This window comes from Salvelinus sp. IW2-2015, linkage group LG18 (assembly GCF_002910315.2).
Source record: "Salvelinus sp. IW2-2015 linkage group LG18, ASM291031v2, whole genome shotgun sequence".
In the NCBI taxonomy this organism is placed as follows: Eukaryota; Metazoa; Chordata; class Actinopteri; order Salmoniformes; family Salmonidae; genus Salvelinus; species Salvelinus sp. IW2-2015.
In genome coordinates, this window is record NC_036858.1 from 58,721,762 (window position 1) to 58,749,211 (window position 27,450).

General features: G+C 43.5%; 1 protein-coding gene across 4 annotated transcripts; it reads right to left on the bottom strand.

Annotated features, from left to right (window-relative positions):
- Positions 1–1,773: 1,773 nt before the first annotated feature.
- Positions 1,774–27,387, bottom strand: LOC111978466 (protein HID1). 4 transcript variants are annotated; one of them, XM_024008547.2, is made up of 20 exons: positions 27,175–27,385; positions 24,612–24,761; positions 23,677–23,838; positions 14,483–14,596; positions 11,433–11,539; positions 10,748–10,864; positions 10,429–10,666; positions 10,029–10,085; positions 9,750–9,890; positions 6,741–6,831; positions 6,314–6,465; positions 6,002–6,080; positions 5,722–5,886; positions 5,282–5,373; positions 4,974–5,109; positions 4,426–4,652; positions 4,143–4,232; positions 3,905–3,996; positions 3,426–3,584; positions 1,774–2,861 (listed from the first exon to the last, which is right to left on the bottom strand). In XM_024008547.2, the coding sequence occupies exons 1-20, from the start codon at positions 27,238–27,240 to the stop codon at positions 2,798–2,800; spliced, it is 2,499 nt and encodes an 832-aa protein (XP_023864315.1). In that variant the 5' UTR covers positions 27,241–27,385; the 3' UTR covers positions 1,774–2,797. The 4 variants fall into 4 exon arrangements, with proteins under 4 accessions (XP_023864315.1, XP_023864314.1, XP_023864316.1 ...); XM_024008546.2 differs by having other exon boundaries at positions 14,483–14,599; positions 27,175–27,384; XM_024008548.2 differs by lacking the exon at positions 27,175–27,385 and adding an exon at positions 25,472–25,709 and having other exon boundaries at positions 14,483–14,599.
- Positions 27,388–27,450: the final 63 nt, after the last annotated feature.

Sequence of the window (27,450 nt, forward strand, 5' to 3'; positions counted from 1 at the left end):
AAACTAAAGTAAAAAATTATAAAAAGTAACACAAAATAACAATAACGAGGCTATATACAGGGAGTACCCGGTACAGAGTCAATGTGTAGGGGTACAGGTTAGTCAAAGTAATTTGTACATGTATGTAGGGGTGAAGTGACTATGCATAGATAATACACAGTGAGTAGCATCAGTGTACAAAACAAATGGGGGGGGTGTCAATGTAAATAGTCTGGTGGCCATTTGATCAATTGTTCAGCAGTCTTATGGCTTGGGGGTAGAAGCTGTTAAGGAGCCTTTTGGTCCTAGACTTGGTGCTCCGTTACCACTTGCCGTACGGTAGCAGAGAAAGCAGGCTGTCTTCATCCTGTACCAAGTCTGGGTGAACCAGCTCCAGCACCGGCACTGGGTTTCTGTTCTACGGCTACCATCTAGCTGTGATGCCAATCATGTCCCTCTGCTCCCTGGCTGGCATGTTGGTCCGTAAGCTGGATAGGAGGTAAAAGGAGGGGGGACATAATCCCACATGTAGTCTGGATGTGTCCTTCTTGGTTGGTACAGCTGGCCCTGTCCAATTTCTCTCTGGTGGCTGCTCTGGCGGTGGGGCCTAGCGGGCCCCTGGGAAGCCTGGATCTTTCCTACTCCCTTCTCAGCCTGTTGGAGCTCCTGCTGCAGAACATCTTCATCTCCGAGGGCCTCCACCGATACCCCAGCCTGGCCCTCAGCGTTTGGAGCCCAGACCCAGTTTGAGAACTGCCTGGGGAAGCAGTTCTCATGGCTTCTCAGCCTGGTTTGTCCTGGTCAACCTGGGACAGACTCTTGGAGTCTTCTACAGGATGCACTCTGTGGAAGCCCTAAATGGAGCTACCCATCACAGCATGATGGATAGGGCTGTCTACAGTGCCATTTTCCCCCTCTCCAAGATGCTCTCTGTGGAAGCCCTAATAGAGCTACTCATCACTGCCTGAGCTCCTATCCTCTTCACCCCTTCCCATGTTCTCTTCTCTGCCTGGTTTGTCCTGGTCAACCTGGGACAGACTCTTGGAGTCTTCTACAGGATGCACTCTGTGGAAGCCCTAATGGAGCTACCCATCACAGCATGATGGATAGGGCTGACTACAGTGCCATTTTCCCCCTCGCCTCTCTCGTTCTCTTCTACTGGAACAAACTGACTTACATTTACTCTGGGACATAAGGCCACAATGAGTTCCCTCCACCTTTTCTTGTCCTTGGTGAAAAGTTGTGCAGACTGACTACTAGGGACTAGCTAAATATCAAATAACTGTAAAGATGAGATGTAAACATTTCCTTTATGGAAAAACCTTTTAAAACTTAGAACATTTTAAGACTGTGAATGTTTAAATTACTTGACCCACTATGTTTTGACATTAATTACACGTGTACATTGATTCATAATTTATATAATGATTTGTTTCATATGATATCCTGTAGAAGTTACATTATGAAATCAGACAGAATGCAATTTACCTGCAGTTCAAAAGCCAATACATTCCATAAAGATATCCCTCCCTGTCTCCGTCTGTCAGTTCACCAAGGTCCTGGTCAGTGCACCTACGGTGAATTTCAAACCAGCCACTCGCCCCTACCAACTCGTTTGGAAGGCCCTCCATTGTCATGTGTTTCTGGTGAACAGAGTGGGACTTCAAGAGTGGCGAGGGGATCGAAGAAACCCATCAACTTCAGGACACTTGAATGACGCAATTCATGTTCCACGTTTCAATAATAAAATAAGCATTAAATTCAAATGAGAAAAATCTGTCATTTTACAAGATATAAACCTTGGTAACAAACATTTAATGTGGGAAGTATTTCATGTTACATGTGTAAAGCCTCAACATTAGACAGTAACAAATACAGGTGGCTCATAACAAGCCACATCGCATTGATTTTGTGTGAAATTATGCAAACTCAAAAATAACGCAGTGAGTTATGGGATACCTCATCACTCTGAAGCGGACAGAATAGCTGACTCGGTCGAAGTGGCTATCGGGGGATCTAATTAGCCATCCATTATTTTCACACCCTCAGTTTTTGGGACAAGTGTGCATATGGCGAATGGGGCGTGTGAACACGGAATTGGAGGGGCGATTTGGGATTCAGCACTAGTCTTCCTTTTTAAATTCAGACGTGACAGGTTTCTTAAAGCTGCATCCTTTAGTGAGGCTCACGCTAGTCTAAGTCTATTTCACACCAAAATAAAAATTAATTTTTACAGCGATAATAGGTGAAAAATGAAGCTCCCTAAAAAAGGAGATACTGAAAATAAGTGCAGTACATAATCTAAAACATACAAAAACTTAAATGGCAGATTACCTAATGTATACATACGGTAGTGTATACATGGTTTTTGTTTGGCAAAAAAAGATACATCAAGGTTGGAGAAGTGAAAGAAAATACACACCAGTAGAGGGTTGATATGGCAGATCTTTTGGCAGTTGTAGTAAAAGTGGTTTAATACATGATGATTTACGGGTTGGCAAGAAACAAAATGCAGAAAACAAACTGTCAATTCTTGTTTTCTGGAGCAGGTATGTCCTCTTCCTCATCCAGACTTCTGTTCAGGTTTGGAGATGGCAGTTGGTAGGAGACGGTTATGAGTTGGTGGTTCTGAGAGGGAACCAGCCAGACAACCCAGTTCCAGAGAGACGCAGCGTACTTCCCAAATAGCACCCTATCCCCTTATATAGTGCACTACTTTTGACAAGGGTCCATAGGGCTCCAGTCAAAAGCTATGCACTATATAGCGGACAGGGTGCCATTTCAGACGCAGTCGTAGAGACCTCTTCACCTCCTCCAGTTAGATCCTCTGGATCTCAAACAGTCTGACGTCGGTGTCGTACCAGATTGGAGGATCCACGTTGCTACGGTAACAACAAAAGCCCAGGGGAAAGGAGAGAGAGGAATCATGTCATTGTTAATAAAGATCAGATTCAATTTTAGAGAATCACTCACAATCACCTGTGAGTCATGGAATAAGTGACTCGGCAAGTAGATGTGACAAACACACTGACTGTCCACCAGCTGGTATACTTTATTCCTAGACCTGGGAGCTGGTAAAGATAGCTGGATCAAATAGTTAGCCAGATGACCAAAATTGCTTGAAATAACTTCATCATTTTGAGAAATATAATGATAATGTATAACTGACTTGACAACAACCAATATACAAATGTTGATTTCTTTATCAACCAGAAAATCAAGTTATGTGGCTATTAATCAGAGTTAGCTGGCCAATTWAATAATCCTGCTTTCGGGAATACCCTGCACTGCTCTTTTGTAATTACTCCAAAGTAGATCTTAACTTAATCTATAGTGTCTTGTTTTATTCATTCTGTACATGGATTGGGACTTTTACTACAAGTATTTACTGTCATCACCATCAAATGTTTTAATCTTTCCCTTTTCATTTGGCCCATGTTGCTTACCGTAGGTAAATGACACCCCACATGTATGTGCGGAACCACATGGCAGTGCCCGCGTTAGCCTGGTACTTCCTGATGAGGATGGGGTGTGGCACAGGCAGCAGGCCCACCAGGGTGCCATGCTGCAGGAACTTCAGGATCTCTGACTCATCTGTCAGGCCCCTGGAGGAGATAGACATATACTTTAGTTTTACAGGGACAGTGCACATTAATCAACAATACTGTAAAAGTGCCAGTTTTAGCCAGATGGCAAATTTTTAACTGTAGTCCCTGGGCAGGTTAGATTAAATGTATTGGTATATCTCATCCATGCTAATCCAGTTCTGGGGAATGATATTGATCACTCTGTGTTTTGGTCACTTATGGGTTCCACAATCAAAATCACATGATCCTACAGATGCTCTGTCATACTCTCTTGAATTGAAAAGTAACCACCTCCCCCATTTTACATTGTTGGAAAGATTAGGATCCTTCTCCCTTACTTGTCTATGCAGATCTTCTCCACCTGAGGAACCAGGACTTGTAGCAGCCTCATGATCGTCTGGAGAGGAAGCTTACTCTTCCAGGAGAGGACCTGACAGAGAACAGTACAGAGAAAGGAGAGCAGGTCACCATCTATCGGGAGGGAGAGAAGGAAAGATCTTACCAATGATGTACATAACACCCCAGCTGTGAATGTACTGTATGTTTAGGGTTGGATGGAAAGGGGAGGGCTCTTACCCAGTCTGGAGTAGGGTTCCAGTATGTAGCTGATGCTGACACTCTGGACAAACAACCCCTGGCTGGGTCTGACTCTGGTTGAAAGGCCTCCTGACAGGAATAAGAATAACCATTGTGGTAGTCACTAGGCTCAACAGCATTTTCTTTACAAAATCATGTCACTGAGAAGTTGCATTCTGTATATATTTTGTCCTGATACATGTTCGTAATTCACTAAATCATTCCCCCATGGATTGCTTTCCAGTGAGCTTGGTTCATGATTCTCCCCAATCAGAGCTCTTACCTCGTTGTCTCTCTCTGAGTTGGACTCTGTGTCGCTGGCTCCTGATATACCACTGGTGTTGGTGTCAGCGGACTGTGGAGAGTGTTTGTGCTGGTCACCAGCCGGTTGAGGCTGCAGAGTGTGTGTATGCTGGTCAGCGGTCATCTGTGGAGAGTGTGTGTTGTGCTGGAGACAGACCATGGTGCCATCCTCAGAGACCTGAGCCTTCTCTGTCAGCTTGTCAATAGCTACAGTGACAGCAGACTCTTAGAGAATTGTTCAATGGTTTCTAACAATGAAACAAAACTGATGTCAAAATGAGGGATTTCCATGATATTTGGTGAAAATTACTAAACCAAATCAACTGCTGTTTTGTTTTTTTATAAAAAGGGCTGAGAGAATTCCAATATCTGTGATGAACTGAGTTGTAGAGTGATAGGTTATAAGTTAGTGAAGCTTAGTGGACAACCGGCAAAGCCAAGTTAATAGAAAACATTAACATACCATACGGAAATGTGCTTTGCAAAATACATGCATGAATGGAGAGCTCCAAAGAGGAGAGGGGGTACCTGGTATGGCCACGAGGCTGGCTTTGAGGGTCCCTGGCTCGGCTGGGATGGCGGGTCGGGACCCATCCATGGAGATGGTCTCCTGGGAGTTGGTACGGGAGATACGAGCCAATGTCGTCTTCTTCATCTCTAGGGCCTTATGTGGATGGAGAAGAAAATGATCAATTAAAGCTTCAATGATTCAACTGCAACTGTGTCAAGTGAGTGCTGGCCCCTTTTTCATTTTAAGATCCACTGTTCGCTGTAACATGGACAAAGTTGTATGGTATAGACTTTTACATTAGAGAGCACATTCTCTCTCTCTTTACCTTGTGGATAGTGACCGGGTCAGAGGTCAGATTGGCCAGCTGATGGAAGATGTTGCGCTTGCGGATGAGGGTGTACACCAGGTTACAGTTACCTGGAAGGGGGAGGAACAAACAGTGGGCAGGTTTATAATGTTAAAAAAAGTGCTCTTAAATAGTATCAGTCTGGCAGTTTATGTTCTGGTCATTTAACGTCAACCATGTTGAAACAATCCCAATGTCCACCAAGAGATGGTGTAGTTCACATACTGCCCAGTCAGTGCTTGCTGACTGGGAGTGAGCCAACCTAGCCTCTTGACCCCAGGTTTGCTCTACTACTTTGTGACGACTGACAACGTGAGACTATAGAGCCTGGGTCCCAGATCACTTTGTCACTCATTCCCATGTTTGGCAAGACAGCACAATCAGATATGGGATCCGAGCTAACTACAGCCAGGCCTTACCATCAAACTGATACTGTATGATGTTGTTGAAGACCTCGAGCAGGAAGAAGACCAGATGATGGTTCTGGGAGGCAGAGAACAGGAACCAGTTGGTGGAGAATGCTTCCAGGAGGTGGAGCAGCTTGTTGGCTGCTACCATGGACAGACTCTTCAGGTAGGGAGACACTGTGGAGTATTGGTGTCAAGAAACTGTAATACCCAGATGCTGCCAACAGGTGGTGACCATTTCACTGACAGTCAGACACTCACCCACATATTTAAATAGAATAGGAGCGCTCACCATTCACTATGATGGTAAGCAGGCAGTCAAAGAGAGGCTTCAGGTGCTGGTGTCCACCTGTGATGATTTTGTGGAAAATCTAGACAATCACAAATGAACTAACATAAGGCAACTGTGCACAGTTACCTTAATAGTGTACTATGTATAGTCTCCACACACTTGAATCAGTGGTAGTTTCAGTTTGTGCCAGGCTTTTCGGTCAACAAAGACCTTCATCAGAGCATGATAAAATATATAATTCCCTCACCCCACACCCATCCAGGGAAGCACTGAGACATCTCCCACCCAGACAGCACCAGTAGCACTACTCACCATGATGAGCAGATCAGCATGTGTTCCAGTGAACACAGGAATGTCCATGGGGACTCGTACCGAGTAGGTTTTATTCAGACGCACACCAAAGTTTCTCTCTCCACTCAGCAGCAGCAGGATAAACACACCAATGTGTATCAGGCCCACACAAGCTGCACACACACACACACACAGTACATGTCACACAAACACACACTATAAACTAAGACAGAGTGCATGTACACCTAGTACCCAACAATCCCAAAACATTCAGAGACTGCATTCGGAACATGCACACAAATCAAATTGTATTGGTCACATACACATATTTAGCAGATGTTATTCCGGGTGTAGCGAAATGCTTGTAACTGCAAAGTTGCTTAGGAGCAAGAAGCAGAGCTGCCATATCTCTCAGCGCCACCTACTCAGACAGTTCTGTGTGACTCACACTGGTCAGCTCGTGCATCATTCAGGTAGAACAGGATAGGCACCAGGACATCCAGAACATCACTGCTCTTTAACACGAAGAACAGAAACTTCTGAAACAAAAAATATATATTTGTTTTTATTTTTTTATTTGGATCCCTTTTAGCCCACAAAGGGGCTAAGAGATTGAGCTTCAATATTATATGAATAGTCGGTGTGCAAACAGTTAGGAACAACAGTACTGTACTTAAAAATGTCACAGACAGAAACCCAGAGGTTAGACACAAACACTTTAGACAAGACTTGTCAAAGTTAAAACTAAATTATTATCAGAATCTTTAAAACCTTGCCCCCTAGAGAATCTGCAAACTTAAGTGATGAAACATGAAACATTTATTTAGAGAAACACTTTAAAAAGGCACCTCATCTCCTCAGTGCATACCCGATGAGAGACCAGAGGAGGATGTAAACATGTAATCAACGTGCGACGCAATGAGGCATGTACCAGGTAGCACAAACCGACAGATGGCACAGTGTTGAGGGAAGAACGGTAGAGAAACGGGATTGTGTGCAGCACAGAGCTCCAGAGACCGTGGCACCTAACAAACACAGATGTGCCACTTTACCCTACTCTCTAGACACCCCTCAGTGTTCTTAATGAACCGAAATGAGAGAGGCAAAATTATTATTATTCAATGAGCTGTAAATATACGACTAAGGACCACTAATGTTGGGAACAGCTGTGAAGGGTGAGGCTAGATGGGGGAACAGCTGTGAAGAGTGAGGCTAGATGGGGGAACAGCTGTGTAGAGTGAGGCTAGAAGGGAAACGCGTGTGAGGCCTAAGAAGGGGAAACAGTTTTTCTGTGGGCTTAAGAAGGGCGAAACTGTGGAGCTTATGAAGGGAACCTTGAGGTGAGGGGGAAACAGTTGTGAGGCTAGAAGGGGAACAGCTGTGGAGGCTAGAAGGGGAACAGCTGTGAGGCTAGAAGGGAAACAGCTGTGTAAGAAGCTAGAAGGGGAAACGCTGTGAGGCTAGAAGGGAAACAGCTGTGTGACGCTAGAATGAGGGAACAGCTGTGTAGAGTGAGGCTAGAAGGGAAACAGCTTGTAGAGTGAGGCTAGATGGGGAAAAGACTGTGGTAGAGTGAGGCTAGATGGGGGAAAGAGCTGTGTAGAGTGAGGCTAGAGGGAAACAGCTGTGAAGAGTGAGGCTAGAAGGGGAAACAGCTGCTGTAGGAGTGAGGCTAGAAAAGGGAAACAGCTGTGTAGAGTGAGGCTAGAAAGGGACAACAGCTGTGTAGAGTGCAGGCTAGATGGGGAAACAGCTGTGTAGAGTGAGGCTAGAAGGGGGAACAGCTGTGAGAGTGAGCTAGATGGGGAAACAGCTGTGTAGAGTGAGGCTAGAGGGGAAACAGCTGTGTAGAGTGAGGCTAGAAGGGGAAACAGCTATGAGGCTATGAAGGGAGAACAGCTGTGAGGCTAGAAGGGGAAACAGCTGTGAGGCTAAGAAGGGGAAACAGCTGTGAGGCTAGAAGGGGAAACAGCTGTGAGGCTAGAAGGGGAAACAGCTGTGAGGCTAGAAGGGGAAACAGCTGGTGAGCTAGAAGGGGAAACAGCTGTGAGGCGCTAGAAGGGGAAACAGCTGTGAGGCTAGAAGGGGAACAGCTGTGAGGCTAGAAGGGAAACAGCTGTGAGGCTCAGAAGGGGAAACAGCTGTGAGGCTAGAAGGGAAACAGCTGTGAGGCTAGAAGGGGAAACAGCTGTGAGGCTAGAAGGGGGAAAACAGCTGTGAGCTAGAAGGGGAAACAGCTGTGAGGCTAGAAGGAACAGCTGTGAGGCTAGAAGGGGAAACAGCTGTGAGGCTAGAAGAGGGACAGCGTGTAGAGTGAGGCTAGAAGAGGGAACAGCTGTGTAGAGTGAGGCTAGAAGGGGAAACAGCTGTGAGACTAGAAGAGGGAAGCTGTGTAGAGTGAGGTGCAGGGGAACAGCTGTGTAGAGTGATGCTAGAAGGGGAAACAGCTGTGAGGCTAGAAGAGGAAACAGATGTGAGGCTAGAAGAGGGAACAGCTGTGTAAGAGTGAGGCTAGAGGAGAAGGGAACAGCTGTGTAAGTGAGGCTAGAAGGGGAAAGCTGTGTAGAAGTGAGGCTAGAAGGGGAAACAGCTGTGTAGATGATGGCTAGAAAGGGAAAAGCTGTGAGTGTGCAATAGAAGAGGAACAGCTGTAGGCAGAAGAGGAACAGTTTGTGTAGAGTGTAGGCTAGAAGAGGGAACAGCGTGTGAGTAGTAGTGAGGCTAGAAGGGGAAACAGCTGTGAGGCTAGAAGGAGAAAACAGCTGTAGGCTAGAAGGAGAACAGCTGTGTGAAAGGCTAAAAGGAGAAAACAGTTTGTGTAGAGTGAGGCTAGAAGGAGAAACAGCTGTGTAGGTGAGGCTAGGAGAGGGAACAGCTGTGTAGAGTGAGGCTAGAAGAGGGAACAGCTGTGAGACTAGAGGAGAAACAGCTGTGTAGAGAGGCTAGAAGGAGAACAGCTGTGTAGAGAGAGGCTAAAGAGGGAACAGCTGTGTAGAGTGAGGCTAGAAGAGGAACCTGTGAGGCTAGAAGGAAAAAGCTGTGTGAGAGGCTAGAAGGAGAAACAGCTGTGCTAGGTGAGGATAGAAGGGGAAACAGCTGTGTAAGAGTGAGGCTAGAAGGGGACACAGCTGTGTAGAGTGAGGCTAGAAGGGGAACAGGCTGTGTAAATGTGAGGCTAGAGGGGAACCACAGCTGTGAGGTTAGAAGAGGGAACAGCTGTGGAAGAGTGAGCTATGACCATCAGAACTAAGAACCATATGACCTAGGATGGTCTTAGTGCAGAAGAACTCTGTGTGCTCCGAAACCTTGTTGAAGTCCCAAACAGATCTGGGACCAGGCTAGAAGTGATGGGGTGAGACTACAAGTCCATCTAGGATAGTATTAAGGCTACTACAGCACTGTTGTATCCTTCAATATAGGAATGAGGGGATGCCGGTGCTAGGGCTCCAGTCCGAACCTTGTTGAAGTCACAGAGCTTCCAGAAGAGCACCAGGAGTTCCTGGTGGAACTGGATCTTCTTGGTAGAGTTGGGCAGGTAGGTTTGGATCAGAGGGTTGGTCATCAGTCTGGCCAGGCCCTTCAGGATGAAGCTGAAGTCCTGGGGAAAGACAGGAAGGACAAACAACAATCTATCAATTTACGGTGACTTGAAGGGTTAAAAAAAGGACCTCTGATTGACCCATTGAGTCATATGGCTCTGGATTGACKATTTGAACAGTGTACATTAGTCTCCTACCTCCTCCCTATGGATCCTGGACAGGTAGTTTACAAACAGGTTGTCTGGTCCCACAAGCTGAGAACACAAGGTAGAGAAAAGTTATCAGATGATACAACAACTAACAATTCCACGTGGCCAGAGGCAAGCTGGAGCTACCACCATGTTGCTTATTCCTATCCAGTTCTCCACAAGTAGCTGAGATGTAAAGCAGAGGTGTCAAACTCATTCCATAGAGGGCCTAGTCGCTACTGGTTTTAGTTTTTTCCTTTCAATTAAGAACTATAGGTGAGGGGAGTTCCTTACTAATTAGTGACCTTAATTCATCAATCGTGTACAAGGGAGGAGTGAACCCACAGACACTCAGCCCTCCATGGAATGAGTTTGATGTCTGTTGGGGAAGGTATTCAGGGTCTCTTACCTCCTTGTCTTCCATCGCAGAGGCGGAGAGGGAGTCTAAGTGGACCAGGATGTGTTGGGCTGTGGCTGCAGCTGCCCCGGCTTCGTGCTCCAGAGTCACTATGAGGATCTGGACAGCATGCTCCACCAGCACCTCTCGGTAGTCAGAGAACATCAGGTAGTTGTAGGGGATACCGTACCCCACTGGGTCATAGGCACACACCACGTTTAGGAGAGATGTGAAGAGAGGCAGGGCATGTCTGGGAGGGGGAGGAAGAAGTTAGGATGAGTGTAACACACACGCTTCAAACCAAATCAGTCATAAAGTGTGTGTGTGTTACCTGTTATCCGTAGAGCTGAAGAAGGTAACCCAGCGGTTGAGGATGTTGTTCTCAGCAGAGGGGGGCAGGTACATGGCGTCAGAGAAACAGGTCAGAAGCAGCTTCAGCAGCTCCGTCCTGACCAGGACAGTGGAGAGAAAGATGGAAACATCTTGTAAATCCCAAATCAACCCCTTGCCCCTACCCTCTAGGCCAGAGGTAGGCACCTAGATTCAACCACGGGGCAGATTTTTTTTTATCCCAGCAAACGGTCAGGTTTCAGAAAATAATTATAATAATTTGTACATTGCAAATTTACCACAAGTAAGCCCAAAAAGAGATTGAAATGATAGTTCAAATACATACTGTACCTTGATTACATTGAGACATGATCATGTGAATTTCTATTTGTGGGAATACTTGGGAACAGAATTTCAGAATCAATTTTTTCATTTATTATTATTCCTGGTCATTTTACATTATTTTTGACCACCAACTGAAACCCAACTGCTCTAGTCACTTGTGTAGATCTGAGAGGGTTGGATATGTGTAAGCAATGTAGTGGGAGTTCCATCTTGCCCCCCGATAAGCCAAGTGGAATTGTCGCCGTACTAATTATATCTATCCAATCCTCTCATATCTACACAAGTAGATCTAGGAATTCAGAGATGCCCTCTCTCCATCCTCCCTGGTGCTGTGATCTCACCTGTTGAGGTCGTGGATGTAGTCGAGAGGGGGTGACTGAGCGAACCCCACCCCTGCCTCCCAGATGTACTCACAACTGTCTATCGACTGCATGTCCTCCTCTGTGTCCTTGGAAACAAGAGAACACTGATGTGACCTTCAAACCTAATCAAGCGGGGGGGGTTTTCGTAGTTTTTTTTCATGAAATCCTACAAAATTCGAATAAATGTTGTTACACTAATGTAGAACAATGATTGTTTGGTTTACTATAAAACATGGTTCACTGCACAATGTGTAATGTAAATAATTAATGAATGTCAAATGGGATATCGGTTATTGCCACCCTACAGTGCAGAGATCACAAAGGACATGGTGGACCGTGCTTTATTCATATCAACAGAGGGACGGGGGTGCTGCGACTGAGATAAATCATGAACTGAATGCATCAGGGCTTGTCGGTAATGAACGGGTGACTGGCAAGATGGAGTATGGCACTACAGTAGCAGTCAACTGAGGCAAATAGCCTGATCGACAGGGGGATACATTGCCTTGTGCACATGACTGAGTGTGTGTGTGGGGGGGGGGGTACTCGGTCGGGGCATTAGCATTAGAATACACAAGGAGCATTTTCAAAATTTGGTTGTGCATCAGCAGTTTCTCTCTTGTTATGTCAGTCACTGACTGTCACTCAATTAGCCAATGTCAGTTTGAAAACTGGTAAGTCACTCTAGCGGCCAGTTATCTAAACTTTTTAAAATCTTTTACCTTTATTTAACTAGGCAAGTCAGTTAAGAACAAATTCTTATTTTCAATGACGGCCTAGGAACAGTGGGTTAACTGCCTTGTTCAGGGTCAGAACGACAGATTTGTACCTTGTCAGCTCGGGGATTCGATCTTGCAACCTTTCGGTTACTGGTCCAACGCTCTAACCACTAGGCTACCTGTCGATTACTTGTAGTAATCGTGGTCAAATAATCGACCGGGGGCCACAACTGATTTTTTTAATCCACTCATTCAGATATCATAATAAAAACTGCAAATATTTCTCTCCACCCAATGGCAAAATGTGTAGAATTTCAGCAAACTTGCTATAAAACTGCAATATTTTCTCAATGCCCCACAACAAAATGTAGAATTGCAGGAAATAAACTCCAAAACTTCTCTCCACTGCCAAGAGGGGGGCCGCTGAAATGTATTGCTCGCAAGGTGGGGGGGTTTGGGGCCCAACAAAATGTTGCTTATGGCCCCCCCAAAAGGATAGGCCTGGCTCTGACTGCATGTGTGGGTACAGATGTGGGTACGCAGACCTGCCGCTCATGATGAGTTCCAATTTTTGATGGCTCCCACCCCCATCAAAGTTGCCCATCCCTGCTTTATATAGATTACTATTACTGACCAGGGCCTATAGGGCTTTGGTCAAAAGTTGTGCACTATATAGGGAATGGGGTGTCATTTGGGACACAGCCTTTGTTCACACTTCTGTCCACCTTGTGATTTTACAAGTGGCCTGAGCTGAGCACTCATCTGACTTTGCCCACCTATTGTCCAACACCTCTGCAGAGAGATTTTAACTGCCTAGAAGGTGTCAGCAGCAGCCCCATTTTTAATCTTCATAGATTACTATATTAAGTTCAGTTGTGTAGGAACTCTGTCATGATATTATTCACTCTAATCAATAGTTGACTCCAACCTTGGTAGTGATAGACGTTGCGTGTGTGTGTCTGTGCATGTTCCTCAAGCAAGCAAATTAGCCTTTCCAAATAGTTAGCAGTCATTCAGCCTTAACTGCCTGGATCCTTGAATCGATAGGGATACACAGAATACACACAGCCCCTGGCTATTCTCCATCTCCACTCTGCTCCACACAACTCTGCTGTCCATTTTTTTCTAACACCATCAAGTGCTCCACTGAGTGTGACATTTCCGTGTGCATGCACGTGTGTATGTTGAGTAGCTGTGAGTGAGTGGTCAACTGGAGGATAGGGAGGGTGGAGGGTGACCGTTTTATTTTCACGGCCCTGTCAAACACCATTGGGCCCTGTGGGGCCGGCAACAACAGCATAGAGGTGTTTGCACAGTGGATAAGGAGTGTCCACCACCCTCCTCCTCCTCCTCAGCCCAGTTGACAAACATGGCCCAGGGTCACACCTCACACTGAGGACTTGAGTCACTGATTAACCCTGGAGCCTAGTCTGCACAGGGGAGCTAACGGAGATAACAGGTGCATTACACACAGCATGGAAGCACAACAGGGGTCTAATGGGACATTCTGTTCACTTAGGGACCAATCTTAATTTGAGTTTAATGCGAACGTCTGCATAATCTCGTTTGTGTGAGCAGATCTTCAGTTACAATTTTCCCCCGCAAAATTAAATACAAACTTTAAATTAAACAGTTGGACGGACCCTATAGCCTTCTTAGACTCAACAACTCTGAAGCAATTATCAGCAGACAAAAAAAGAAATCACTAAAAACAGATCACCCAAGAAGAAATATTCATGCAGAGAAAAGCACAAGGAATGGATGGCATTCCCATAGAATTCTATTCAACATTTTGGGACAAAGTAGCGCCTCTAATTACACAAATGACAGCACACGTCACACAATTCAGTACTTCCTAGTTCCATGTATCAAATCGTTATTTCTGTTATATTAAAACCAGGAAAATCTGGAGTCTCTTACTGATTATAGACCCAAGTTTAAGTTTATTGAATTGAATTGTGTCAATAAAATAATAACAAAGCTTATAAGCAATAGAATGGCAAAAATCTTACCAGATGTGATTCATATCAAACAGTATTTATTCAAATTTGACAATGACAAACAAATACAATCAAATGTTTCAGTTTAATACAATACTCAAAAAACAAGCTATAGGTTTATCAATAATGGGTGTTGATATGGAAAAGACTCATAAAAAAGCTATAATATACACAAATAATACTGTACATTATCTGTGACAGAGCCTGGGCTCGAACCCAGAATCTCTAGTTGCACAGCGATGCAGTGCCTTAGACCATTGCGCCACTCGGGAGGCCCCCTCTCATAGCATTTCTGTACGAGGTTACTCACCGGGCCGGCTCTCTTGTGGCTCTGGACGGTGAAGTCTGGACAGAAGAGCAGGTCAGATACAGCCAGGAGGAGAGACTCAGCCAGGGGCCTCGCTCCATCATCATTACCTTCATCCTGCTGGGAGACAGACAGACATGTAACCTAGGATACAATCCTCCTCCTTATCATCACCTTCATCTTGCTAGGAAACAGACAAAGAGTTCGGCCACAGGAAAGAACACGTATTTTCGATACTAATAGTGTATGTATACAGTACCAGTCAAAAGTTTGGACACACCTACTCATTCCAMGGTTTTTTCTTAATTTTTTACTATTTTCTACATTGTAMAYTAATAGTGAAGACATCAAAACTATGAAATAACACATGGAATCATGTAGTAACAAAAAAGTGTTAAACAAATCAAAATATATTTCATTTGAGATTCTTCAAAGTAGCCACCCTTTGCTTTGATGACAGCTTTGCACACTCTTGGCATTCTCTCAACAAGCTTCATGAGGTAGTCACCTGGAATGCATTTCAATTAACACGTGCCTTGTTAATTTGTGGAATTTCTTTCCTTCTTAATGCGTTTGAGCCAATCAGTTGTGTTGTGACAAGGTAGGGGTGGTATACAGAAGATAGCCCTATTTGGTAAAAGACCAAGTCCATATTATGGCAAGAACAGCTGAAATAAGCAAAGAGAAATGACATTCCATCATTACTTTAAGACATGAAGGTCAGACAATTCGAAACATTTCAAGAACTTTGAAAGTTTCTTCAAGTGCAGTCACAAAAACCATCAAGCGCTATGATGAAACTGGCTCTCATGAGAACCGCCACAGGGAAGGATGACCCAAACTTACCTCTGCTGCAGAAGATACGTTCATTAGAGTTACCAGCCTCAATATGTATCCCAAATAAATGCTTCACAGAGTTCAAGTAAGACACATCTCAACATCAACTGTTCAGAGGAGACTGCGTAAATCAGGCCTTCATGGTCGAACTGCTGCAAAGAAACCACGACTAAAGGTCACCAATAATAAGAAGAGACTTGCTTGGGCCAAGAAACATGAGAAATGGACATTAGACCGGTGAAAATCTGTCCTTTGGTCAGATGATTCCAAATTTGAGATTTTGCAACCGTCATGGCTTTGTGAGACGCAGAGTAGGAGAATGGATGATCTCAGCATGTGTAGTTCCCACTGTGAAGCATAGAGGAGAAGCTGTGATGGTGTGGGGGTGCTTTGCTGGTGACACTGTCAGTGATTTATTTAGAATTCAAGGCACACTTAACCAGCATGGCTACTACAGCATTCTGCAGCGATACCCCATCCCATCTGGTTTGCGCTTAGTGGGACTATCATTTGTTTTTCAACAGGACAATGACTCAACACACCTCCAGGCTGTGTAAGGGCTATTTGACCAAGAAGGAGAGTGATGGAGTGCTGCATCAGATGACATGGCCTCCACAATCACCTGACCTCAACCCAATTGAGATGGTTTGAGATGAGTTGAACCGCAGAGTGAAGGAAAAGKAATCAACAAGTGCTCAGCATATGTGGGAACTCCTTCAAGACTGTTGGAAAAGCATTCCAGGTGAAGCTGGTTGAGAGACTGCCAAGAGTGTGCAAAGCTGTCATCAAGGCAAAGAGGGTTACTTTGAAAAACCTCAAATATAAAAATATATTTTGATTTGTTTAACACTTTTGGTTACTACATGATTCCATGTGTTGTTTCTAAGTTTTACTTTCTTTACTATTATTTTACAATGTAGAAAATAGTAAAAACAAAGAAAAACGTTTGAATGCGTAGGTGTCCAAACTTTTGACTGGTACTGTATCTTACATTGTAGTATAAAATGGGTTAAGTAGAACTGCATTAAGGATTATCAATAACGAGCGTGACAAAAACATATCAAACTCAATTGTGTTGAGACCATAGTACCCTTTCCAAATACTTAGCAGGTCTTCAGGCCACTTTCGCCTTAACCTCCTGACTGTGTGTGACTGCCTGGGTCCTTGAAGCTATCGGGAAAAACATAGTACCCCAACCAGTTCAGTCTGTAGTAGAGAATGCCTCCTCACCGATTGCTACAACCGTTCCGCATTCACACCGACTCCCATAATAGTTTGGCATTCACCCATCCAGCCTCTCACTTTAATTAAAGGCTATCCAATACCTCCCCAATTCAACCACTGGCCAGGAGGGAGGGATGGGGGAGGGAGACACAATAGGAACAGTGTTCAGGCAGGCTGAGATGCTCTACGGGCCAGGTTACAGGAGACCCAGCTGGTCCAACAATTAACAGACATGGAGGGAGAAGGAAAGCCCCACCTCAAAGAGTTCTCTCTGCCTGGGACAGTGACCTGACTCAACACCAGGTCTGTGTTCATAAGGCAAAAAACCCTGGAAGAAGATGGACTGTAACGGGGAAGTACTACTAGGGCTATAGTGGTCACAAAATTTCATCAGCTGGTGATAGTCAAGCAAATAACCGTCAGTCTCACGGTAATGGACAAACACATTTAGCATCTCCTGGCTTCCACAAAGTCTACAAGCCACTGATGCAGATCTATGGAACATCTACATTTWAAAAAAAGTAATAAATCCATGTAATATAGCCTACACCTTCACAATAAATCCATTATTTATTTTAAACAGGTCTTAAAGGAGCATGATATGAAGAAAATATAGTCTATTTCAGAAGAACAGAATAGCACACTGAGTTGTCGTTATGTTAGGTCCTGATCTGGCTATGCCAAATGGCTGTGGGCTGCACTAGTTCATTTAGCAGACAAGATTTGCTTAGAAATCTGTGGCATTATTTTATAGTATGAAGAATACAATTGAACAAAGCTGAATAAAATAGAAATTATATTTTCTCCAAACAATGAGGGCGCAACATGTGGCTATTATGTGTTGAGCGGTTAACAAAGAAATAGGTATTCCTATATGCTTAATTTAGAGTTATTAATGGAACTTTAGTTGTTCTACAAACATTGGGTTATATGTTTTGATTTTTAATACATTGTAAGGCTGTATGATGCGACTAATAATGATTTAAAAAAAGTTTCTTCTGTTCAAATATTTTTTATTGAACACACACAAGAATGTTGTATAGGTATAAAAGACAGGTATACAATTCTTATCTAAACATAAAAGAGCAGACAGAAACAACAAGATCCAGAGTTCTGGGTACAAAACAAATATTACAAAACAAGACATACAGAACAAGCACAGGTAGAAAGAAAGAGGGTAGATGTCACCCCCCCCCACTTATTCCCCCCCTTTATCCCTCCCCCTTATTCCCCTCCCGACTGCTCGGGTGGCGGGGCCAGCACATGCTGCCCAAAGGTAGATTAAAATATTACAATTGAGAGTGCGATAAAAAGTACAAATTTACAGCGCCGAATGGTCCAAGTAAGAGAGGAAAGGCTGCCAGATTTGATCAAATGTTGATAATTTATTGTTCAGAATATATCTAATTCTTTCTAAGTGTACAGTGTTTMCCAATTCGCTGAGCCATAATTTGGTAGAGGGCGCTTCCCTCCTTTTCCAAAACAACAAGATTCGTTTTTTTTGCCAAAATTAGACTGTAAGAGATGAGTTGTTTTGGGGGGTTGGTTAATCCGTTTAGGGAATCAGACACTCCCAGGATTATCAGAAGCGGGTCTGGGTCAATTGAAGTCTCCAGAACTTCAGAGAGGATCCTAAAAATTCCACACCAATAACCATACAAGCTAGAGCATAGGGCAAAGCAGTGGAGTAGTGTACCCTGCGCAGCCTGACATTTATCACACATAGGGGATGTATCAGGAAATATCCTATGCAGTTTGGTTTTGCAATAGTGTAATACCTTGAATTGTATGAGACAATGTCTGGAGTTAATGGAGCAGGTGTGGATATACTCTAAGCTATCTTCCCAGTCTGCCACCGAATCGAAATGTCAGTCCCTAGTTCTTCCTCCCATTTTGCCTTAATGGCATCTGTAGAAGGTGTGCTAACAGATTGAAAAGCATCATATAGACGAGATATCAGTTTGTCTGAGATGGGGGATGTTTTTATGCATCCGTCAAACATGGAAGGTTTAGCTTAAAAAAGTTTAATGAAAAGGCATGAGCTCTGCTTTGTTTTTTGCACAGGCTGTACACACTACATCAGCTACTCATTTACAATTTGACAAGCACTAGATAATGCCTAGAATTTCAAGGAGGCATCCCCTTTGTTTGGCCGTAATGCACCCTAAAAGAAATCCATGCCTTTTGTGGCCTGTGGCCTTTGTGCCCTTCTCCCTGAGTGTTGAGCGTGCCGAATCACCTCTCACTCACATGGCTCTCCATCATGTGATTGAGTCTCTCACAGGCTACAAGTGAAGAGAGCCACATCGGGGACGCAACTGCGTGCGTCCTTATCCAATTCTGAGGTGCATATTGAAGATATTGGAAGATCTGTCCACATTTACTTGTCGTCAGCCAACAAGATGAGTAGGCTTAACGAACAGCAAAAACATATCTACTATCCTCCATAGTACGAAAGTCGACCTATTCTATTCTCTGCAATAAATAAATATTCCAAACATAGTCTGGGACAGTTGTGGGATGCAAAAGATCCCAAATTAATACAACCACTAGCATCAAAAAAACGTTTTTACGCAATGTGGCTGACGCAACAGATCATTGAACATTGAAAGTCAATATAAAAAATAAAAAAAACAGTTCTTAACAGCGTGTTAGTCGAAACGTTGATAAACTATTAGGCCATTTCTTCACATTATAAGCGTAGTAGGCTATAAGCGCAAATGTTCCATTAGCGGAAAACACCATTATCAAAAGTGACCGCAAATGCAATTATACATGTAATATTTTTATTAAAAAAGGTGCATTTTTATGGTGAAAATTATCTTCCCCAAACTTGAAACTCATTGCTGATTATGTATGCAGGTTAGGCTCTACACCCCTTGCAAAGCCGATAAATTATTTGGCCACTTTAGTTGTGATACAAACCTTTTTAAAACATATAGCAGTCCCTCCAGGATTCCGCGATCGCATAATTCAATGCAAAATCAACCAATCAGCGCATATTATGCAAGACCTCATAATTCTTACCAATTCCCGCACTTTTAGAGCATAAAAAGGTCCAATCAAAGCGGGTTCGTAATTTTGACCAATTACTGCACTGTTACCGTGGAAAATGGCCCAATCAAACCACAGGTAAACAACGTTTTTTCCCCCTGGCCTGTCAGCGTATTCATATGCATAGATGATGGGTGATTGTTGATGGCTGACAGGCAGTACAATGAACAGAAATCAATCTAATTTGCCAACAAAAATAACACCTAACGACCGTGCAAAAAAAATTCCAAATGTTTTTGGAAACTAGAGAAAGTCGACAATCAACAGTCACTTCGAATCAYCAAAGCATATGAGAATGTCAGAACAGTTCCCACAGCAGAGGTAGATCACATTGACTGAAGTGGTAGCAGGGAAGACTGTGGCAAGCCCTGAAAGAATCAAGGTGAGTGGCGTTTTACTCAACTTTTACTCGCTAACATTGGCATTATTAGGGTGGTCGACACTCTGCTCTCCCCAGTCTGTCTATGGAGAGCGCTGCTCATAGCACGGAGTGCAATTTGTCAGCATTGCCGTTTTAAACTCTAAAACTTAATACGGATCACAAAAGCACAATCTTTCTGGATTACATTTTTTTGGGGAATAATAATCAACCACAACTCTATTTTTACGTGTTCTGTTCTTTATCTCCCTTACGACCCTTTTTTAGAAAAAAAATCAATATCAAGAATTTTGAAGACAACTTATTAGAAAGAAATATCGATCCTCCAATTGAAAGTGATGATCAGCTTTTAATCTATTTGTTTTTTTAAGAGAGAGTGAGAGAGAGAGAGAGAGAGTAGGAATGGGAGGTGCATCTCGTGTTGATAGCAAGCCCCAAGCCTGATGGAGAGGTGTGTGTGTGAGTGAATGAGAGTCAATTATGACAGAGCTGTTTGTTCAGGAAAATAAACCGAATTGAGCACTTTAGATGTTTCTAATTGTTTTTGTATTTCATATTCTGCTTAAAATCGTCCTAAAACTGAGCACATATGACTTTTATTGCTTTATATGAAATTAACTTGTAAAAAAAAAAAAACGTATCGCAGAATTTCTGTAAAGCTGCCACAGAAATCAAGCACTTTTGGCTGCAGAAATCACAAAAAAAAGAGAAATCCAGGAGGGACAGATATAGGCCTATGGGCTAGGCTACATGGGGTGTGCGACTATGATTCGAAAAAGTCGCAAAAAAGGCATTATTTCTTATGCTGGGCATCATTCACAAGTGAAAATATCTAATTCATACTTGATAGGCTAATATTGTCACCCATCAGACTATTCTTGATTTAATCTTGTCTTTACATATACTAAATAATACACTGCTCAAAAAAATAAAGGGAACACTTAAACAACACAATGTAACTCCAAGTCAATCACACTTCTGTGAAATCAAACTGTCCACTTAGGAAGCAACACTGATTGACAATAAATTTCACATGCTGTTGTGCAAATGGAATAGACAAAAGGTGGAAATTATAGGCAATTAGCAAGACACCCCCAATAAAGGAGTGGTTCTGCAGGTGCTGACAGACACAGCAAACCTTCTTGCCACAGCTCGCAGGTCATTTTGCAGGGCTCTGGCAGTGCTCCTCCTTGCACAAAGGCGGAGGTAGCGGTCCTGCTGCTGGGTTGTTGCCCTCCTACGGCCTCCTCCACGTCTCCTGATGTACTGGCCTGTCTCCTGGTAGCGCCTCCATGCTCTGGACACTACGCTGACAGACACAGCAAACCTTCTTGCCACAGCTCGCATTGATGTGCCATCCTGGATGAGCTGCACTACCTGAGCCACTTGTGTGGGTTGTAGACTCCGTCTCATGCTACCACTAGAGTGAAAGCACCGCCAGCATTCAAAAGTGACCAAAACATCAGCCAGGAAGCATAGGAACTGAGAAGTGGTCTGTGGTCACCACCTGCAGAACCACTCCTTTATTGGGGGTGTCTTGCTAATTGCCTATAATTTCCACCTTTTGTCTATTCCATTTGCACAACAGCATGTGAAATMTATTGTCAATCAGTGTTGCTTCCTAAGTGGACAGTTTGATTTCACAGAAGTGTGATTGACTTGGAGTTACATTGTGTTGTGTAAGTGTTCCCTTTATTTTTTTGAGCAGTGTATATGTGTGACATTTGTTTTGATTTAGAACGGACCATTATCATACACCTGTATCGAAACAGGGGCAGCGGGAAAAAATACATGTAATCTATGCACTTAAATAGCGAATGGAGAATGCTTTTCCCCATGGTTTATTTTCATGCCAGCCAGGTAGGCTATAATCCTGTTGTAAATATAACCAATGTGCTTAATATTAGGAAAGTTGAGAAATAAATATAGTAGGCCTAGCCTATAGAAAGCTGATGGGATCCTGTTCTTTTTAATAGAGGCCATCACTCTGTTTTCTCCTGCAATTGCATAGCCTATAGAAATGTTGCGCAACATGAGCTCATGGGCTCTCGTGAAGTGTTTGATTAGATTTTCGATACATTTGCATTGACGGCAGAGTGATTATAGGGACAATAGAGTGCTGAGTACCAGCAAGTTAGCAAGCAGCATCAGAGCTTGGAGAAGTATAATTACCATGACTAAACGGTCATGTGGAATTTGACAGCCTTCATGACCGCCGGTGTGACGGTAATATGGTCATCGCAACAGCCCTAGGTACTACCTGATCTTGTCTAATAAGAAACGCACATTTTCATTTTGCGTTACACAAAGTTGTTAAGCATTTTTCTACGGTGTGTCCAAATGAACACAACCCAGCTTGGGCTCATCCTACAATGCTGGCTGGTCAGAGCTTTGAAAACTTGAATACATGCAGTTCCCACCAGACAGCACAGCAGCGGCTGCAGTAGTGGGGGACAGTCAGTATGAGAGTGGGGCGCTCACTCACAAATTCAAGAAGAAAATATGTTCCATAGAAAACTGAAAAGGGAGCTGAAAAATTAAACCAGAGTCTTGGGAAGAATTTTCTTCCTCTGTCTGTCTGTCTATTCTCCGAGCCCACAGTGCATGTTTCGTGCTAAATCACCAGCATCCATTTCACCATAAGACAAACCTATTCTATCCAATGATTTGTAACAAGTAGGGGAGAGTGGGGTAAGTTGAGTCAAAGGGTTAGTTGAGCCTTCCCTTGTTTCTAGGAAACCATACACATGGCTCTCGACCTTTCCCTCTCCCAAGTCCGTAGGGGAGTTGCAGTGATGGGACAAGACTGTAATACCAATTGGATATCACGAAATGGGGAGAAAGGGGTAAAAATAAGTCTGTTTATGCATAATATGTCATGCATATGAACTCAAGATTTGTATTGTTAAAGAGCAGACATCATGCCTCTTGTATTCCAACATAAAACAAGCAGGGGTCTAGCACCCCTTGAAGTTCTTGTGARCTTTCAGTTACTCCACATCAAGAACACCATTTGGCGAAAGGCTCGGCACACGCATACCCAGGCTGACTGGCTGGCGTTCAGGCAAATGAGAAATAAGTGCACTCAGGCTATCTAGAAGACCAAAGTTACAGTAGGTACTTTAAGGAGTTCTCTTACTGTGGGTCGAACCCCAAGAAGTTCTGGAAAACAATGAAAGACCTGGAGAATAAACCCTCCTCCTCACAGCTGCCCATGTCCCTTAATGCTGATAATGTGGTTGTTACTGACAAGGAGCGTATGGCTGAGCCACTTCATTAATCTGACTCAGCCATGCCTCCTTGCCCATCCAACACTTCCTCATCTCCCAGCCCTTCTAATGCAACTAGCCCCGATGCTCCTTCCTCTTTCTCCCCTGCCCCGCCACACAGCTTCTCCCTGCAAGTGGTCACTGAGTCTGAGGTGCTAAAGACAAGTGGAGAGCGACAAGTGGAGAGCGAGACTGGCATCGTTGGCAGCATGCGATAGAGAATGCATCCCTCTTAATTTCCAAATAATAAGGGAACACAGAAGTGAGTCTCACCTAATTAAAATGACCCTGACCACTGATAAACTGATACGCAAATTGCATATATAATGAAATCACAACTTCAAAGGGTTACATGTCCAATGGGCTAGGATAGCAACGAACACAGCATTTTCTATATTGGATGGTGCCGTTGATGAGTAGTACAGTATTCTCACCCGAGCTCCAGGCACGGTAGACCAGAAGAACCCTCTCCAGTCTGCGTCCTCAAAGATGTATGGTAGGATACGTGTGAGCAGACGGGTGCAGTTCAGGACTATCTGTCTCTCCTTCTCTGAGGGACAACCAGATTCAGCCGCCTGGACTAGCTTCTCCACCGCCTGGAATGAACACATGAACATGTACAGTTAGTCAAATACAACACACCCTCTCACACACTGCTTCATTTCTTGCTTATGCAAGCGTTTCCAGTTGAGGGCTTATACAGTAGACCCGTGAGGCTCAACACAGGCATACAATTCCATTTACAATAGTTAATCTGCTGCAACAAACACTAGCATTCCTTTAACACCATCTGTATCCAAGGTACCCAATAGAATCTGCTTAAATACAGAAAAGGATGAAAACACACCATTTAAAAACAACTAGAGACATATTGGAAGCAAACCCAGGTGGAACACCTGCCCGATACTGCAGTACAGCAGCACTTAACACACTCAGAATACACCTGTTACTACATTACAGCAGCACTTAACACACTCAGAATACACCTGTTACTAGGGCCGAGACAATGCAAGTATCGTGGCAAGGAAACAAAACACGAGGCGGATTGAACTTATTTAGGAAAACAGCCCTAATGTTGGGAACAAAAATCATTATGTTGTCATCCAGAGTCCCATTTATTTATCTTCCAAGCTATAGCACACAATATTTTACATACAGCAGGTTTTTAAAGGACCAAAGAGTGGTCTGCTTCGTGTTCTGATTTTTGCCATGGAAATGTTTTTGCGATACTGATATCATCCCAGCCCTACCTGTCACTGTACACCGTCTTGCATTCCTATTACACCAACTGTATCCAAGGTAGAAAAAACAAAGGTTAAACACACATACACACACAGAGGATGTACTGTATCCTAGTACCCTACATTACCTTGTAGCAGAGGGTTGCTAGATTGGAGGGAGATTCCTCCCTGACAGCTCGTATCTCCGCTGCCGGCACCAGAGCAAACACATCCTGGACGGTCGTGGCAGTATCCGCCCAAAACTGGTCCCAGAAGGCATCGTCTGTAGTCTCCACAGGCTGGGGGAGATGAGGCAACAAACAGGGATCAGATATATTCCCCATCCCAAAACCCTGTCTGATGAAGGCTCTGTAGCCAAAACATTCGTCAAATAAATCCACAGCAAGAAAAATAAATGAGAGTGCAACTTTTTCTTTAATCTGTTCTGTAGACATTTCCATTGAAAATAAAGGAGAGCCGCACACTCTAGCTCAGATGCAAAAAACTTAATTACCAACGTTTCGACAGCCAAGCTGTCTTCATCAGGGTGTAATCACAAACACTGCGGGATGATTTGTTTTTATAGTGTCAAAAGACACACAGGTGTCTGTAATCATGGCCAAGTGTGGCCTAATATCATTGGTTAATTCTCAAATATTAAAATGGCATACAAACAGCATACAAAAAAACAAATGGATAGCTTACGATCATAGATTCATTTTAGACTACACAAGCTTACAAACAATTACAATGGCAAAGTCACAATAATCACAAGAGTGGCTTCAGATCAAAGTCTATGTTGAGAACGAAGGGAGCAAGGGTCTTTAAATTAAAGATCCAGGCAGCCTCTCGTTTTAACAATAAATTATCAAGGTTACCCCCTCTCCTAGGGAGGGTGACATGTTTGATGCTAATATATCGCAGAGACGAAATTGAGTGGTTTGCTTCCAAAAAGTGGGTAAGTCGAGTTTTTGCACCTAATGGTACTACGATGCTCTGAGATACGTACTTTTAATTCTGTAGACATTTCCCACCATGTGAGCATGGTAAAAATAGCCTCCTCAGTCTGCACACTGCAGTCTATGCTCCCATGTGGTGGTAATGGTGACAGCGTTGCGACCACAAATTCAGGTCTTCGTATCCTTTATATTCCCCATGATGGCCAGTAGCTAGCAATGCACTATGTGGCAGTCTGACGCTCTGACCAGAACAGTGAGTCAGAGGAAACGATCTCCATTCTGCACACCATCGCAGATAGAACCAGACGTCATGCCACTCWCAGACACACAGAGCCAGGCCCCATCTAAACCCAGTCCCAGATGTCACTCCACTCTCAGACACACAGAGCCAGGCCCCATCTAAACCCAGTCCCAGATGTCACTCCACWCTCAGACACACAGAGCCAGGCCCCATCTAAACCCAGTCCCAGATGTCACTCCACTCTACATCATGTGAGTGTGCTCTCATTGAGGAGCACAGACGGTTGTGATGCTGACATTTCCCTTCTCTACTAACTTGTACATTATTAATTCAGAAACCTGCTTGGCTGTAGCCTTCAGGAGCAGAGCAGATAAATATAGACATAATAAACTTAGTCATGGACTAAAAATCACTTTTGATGGAGATTCTTCATTGAGCATTGCTTTTTAGTCCGGGACTAAGATCTGTGCCCAGGAAACCATCAAATGTTTTATTTTACCTTTATTTAACTAGGCAAGTCAGTTAAGAACAAATTCTTATTTACAATGACAGCCTAGGAACAGTGGGTTAACTGCCTTGTTCAGGGGCAGAACAACAGATTTTTACCTTGTCAGCTCGGGGATTTGATCTTGCAACCTTTCGGTTACTAGTCCTACGCTCTAACCACTAGACTACCTGCCGCCCCAATGAAGAACACATATGATGAAATTAACTTTTGTTTTGTTGTACAGACAATATATTCAGCTACTTGTTTTGCCTTGATGACAGGGTAAATGTCACCCAAACAGTGCACTTTAGACTAATGCTTATTTAACTAACTTGAATGTCTTTCACCCCACCTTAAATCAGCCACATTGTCTGAGTGTTATGATTCATTCAACAACCATGTCATCAGAAATGTAGCTGGAAATGGTTTCGAGGCTACCTTTATTCTATTTTTTTAAATCAAGGAAGAGTAAAGCAGGAAAATGATCGATTCAAATACAGCCCCAAATGTACAGTATTCATATTCGCATCTCATCATAGCTCTGTGAATAGGATACACCTTAGAATGACTGTCTGCACCTGATGAGAGGCTCTCGGTCTTGTTTATTATAACTACAGAAGTATGACTACAATGTTACATTTGATTACAACATAGATACATTGTTGCCGATATTATGAGTCCACTATTTGATTACACAAATTTGCAGTATTTATGACAGTACCCTACAATTAATCTAATTGTCAGTTTATAGCCAATAACAAAATATAAATATCCTAGTCCTACATTTTAATTAAAAGTTTACATTTAACCAGTAAACTCTGCTTTTGGACTGATGGTAACCATTACTGTATTTCTCTACCACCCAATCATCCATGTCACTCATCCATGTGTGTCAAATACAACTTGTTGGCAGACTACCATCTGGCCCACTTGAATTGCTATTTTTATCTTGAAAAACAGAACTGTTCATAAATATTTAAATGCTGCATTGGCCTATACAAAAGAGCGTTATTATGTTAACAAACCTGTGTTTTGGTTGTTAGTCGTATCACAGCTTTCCTGAAGTTGAGTTTGGAGTCAGCGTTACCCATGTTGTACTAGGCAGCCACCTGTTCGCTTCGTCTGAAGCGCCTGTATACTGATCCGTCCGTCGGTCGCTCGTGCGTCGTCTTCCTCGTGGATAGTCTCCCTCATCCGTCACATCCTCCTCCAGTTGCCCTGAGCCTTCGCGACGCACAGTCTGGAGAAATTGAACTAAGCAGAATCCAGGCATGGCGACTTCCGGGATAAAAATGTACATA

Excerpts from the sequence above, each read along its gene's own strand:
- LOC111978466 (XM_024008546.2), bottom strand. The coding sequence starts at position 27,240 with ATGGGTAACGCTGACTCCAAACTCAACTTCAGGAAAGCTGTGATACGA. Across the intron at positions 14,600-23,676 it reads CTACCGTGCCTGGAGCTCGG|CAGGATGAAGGTAATGATGA; the intron begins GTGAGAATACTG and ends TCTGTCTCCCAG. Across the intron at positions 6,081-6,313 it reads ATGCTGATCTGCTCATCATG|ATTTTCCACAAAATCATCAC; the intron begins GTGAGTAGTGCT and ends GTGATTGTCTAG.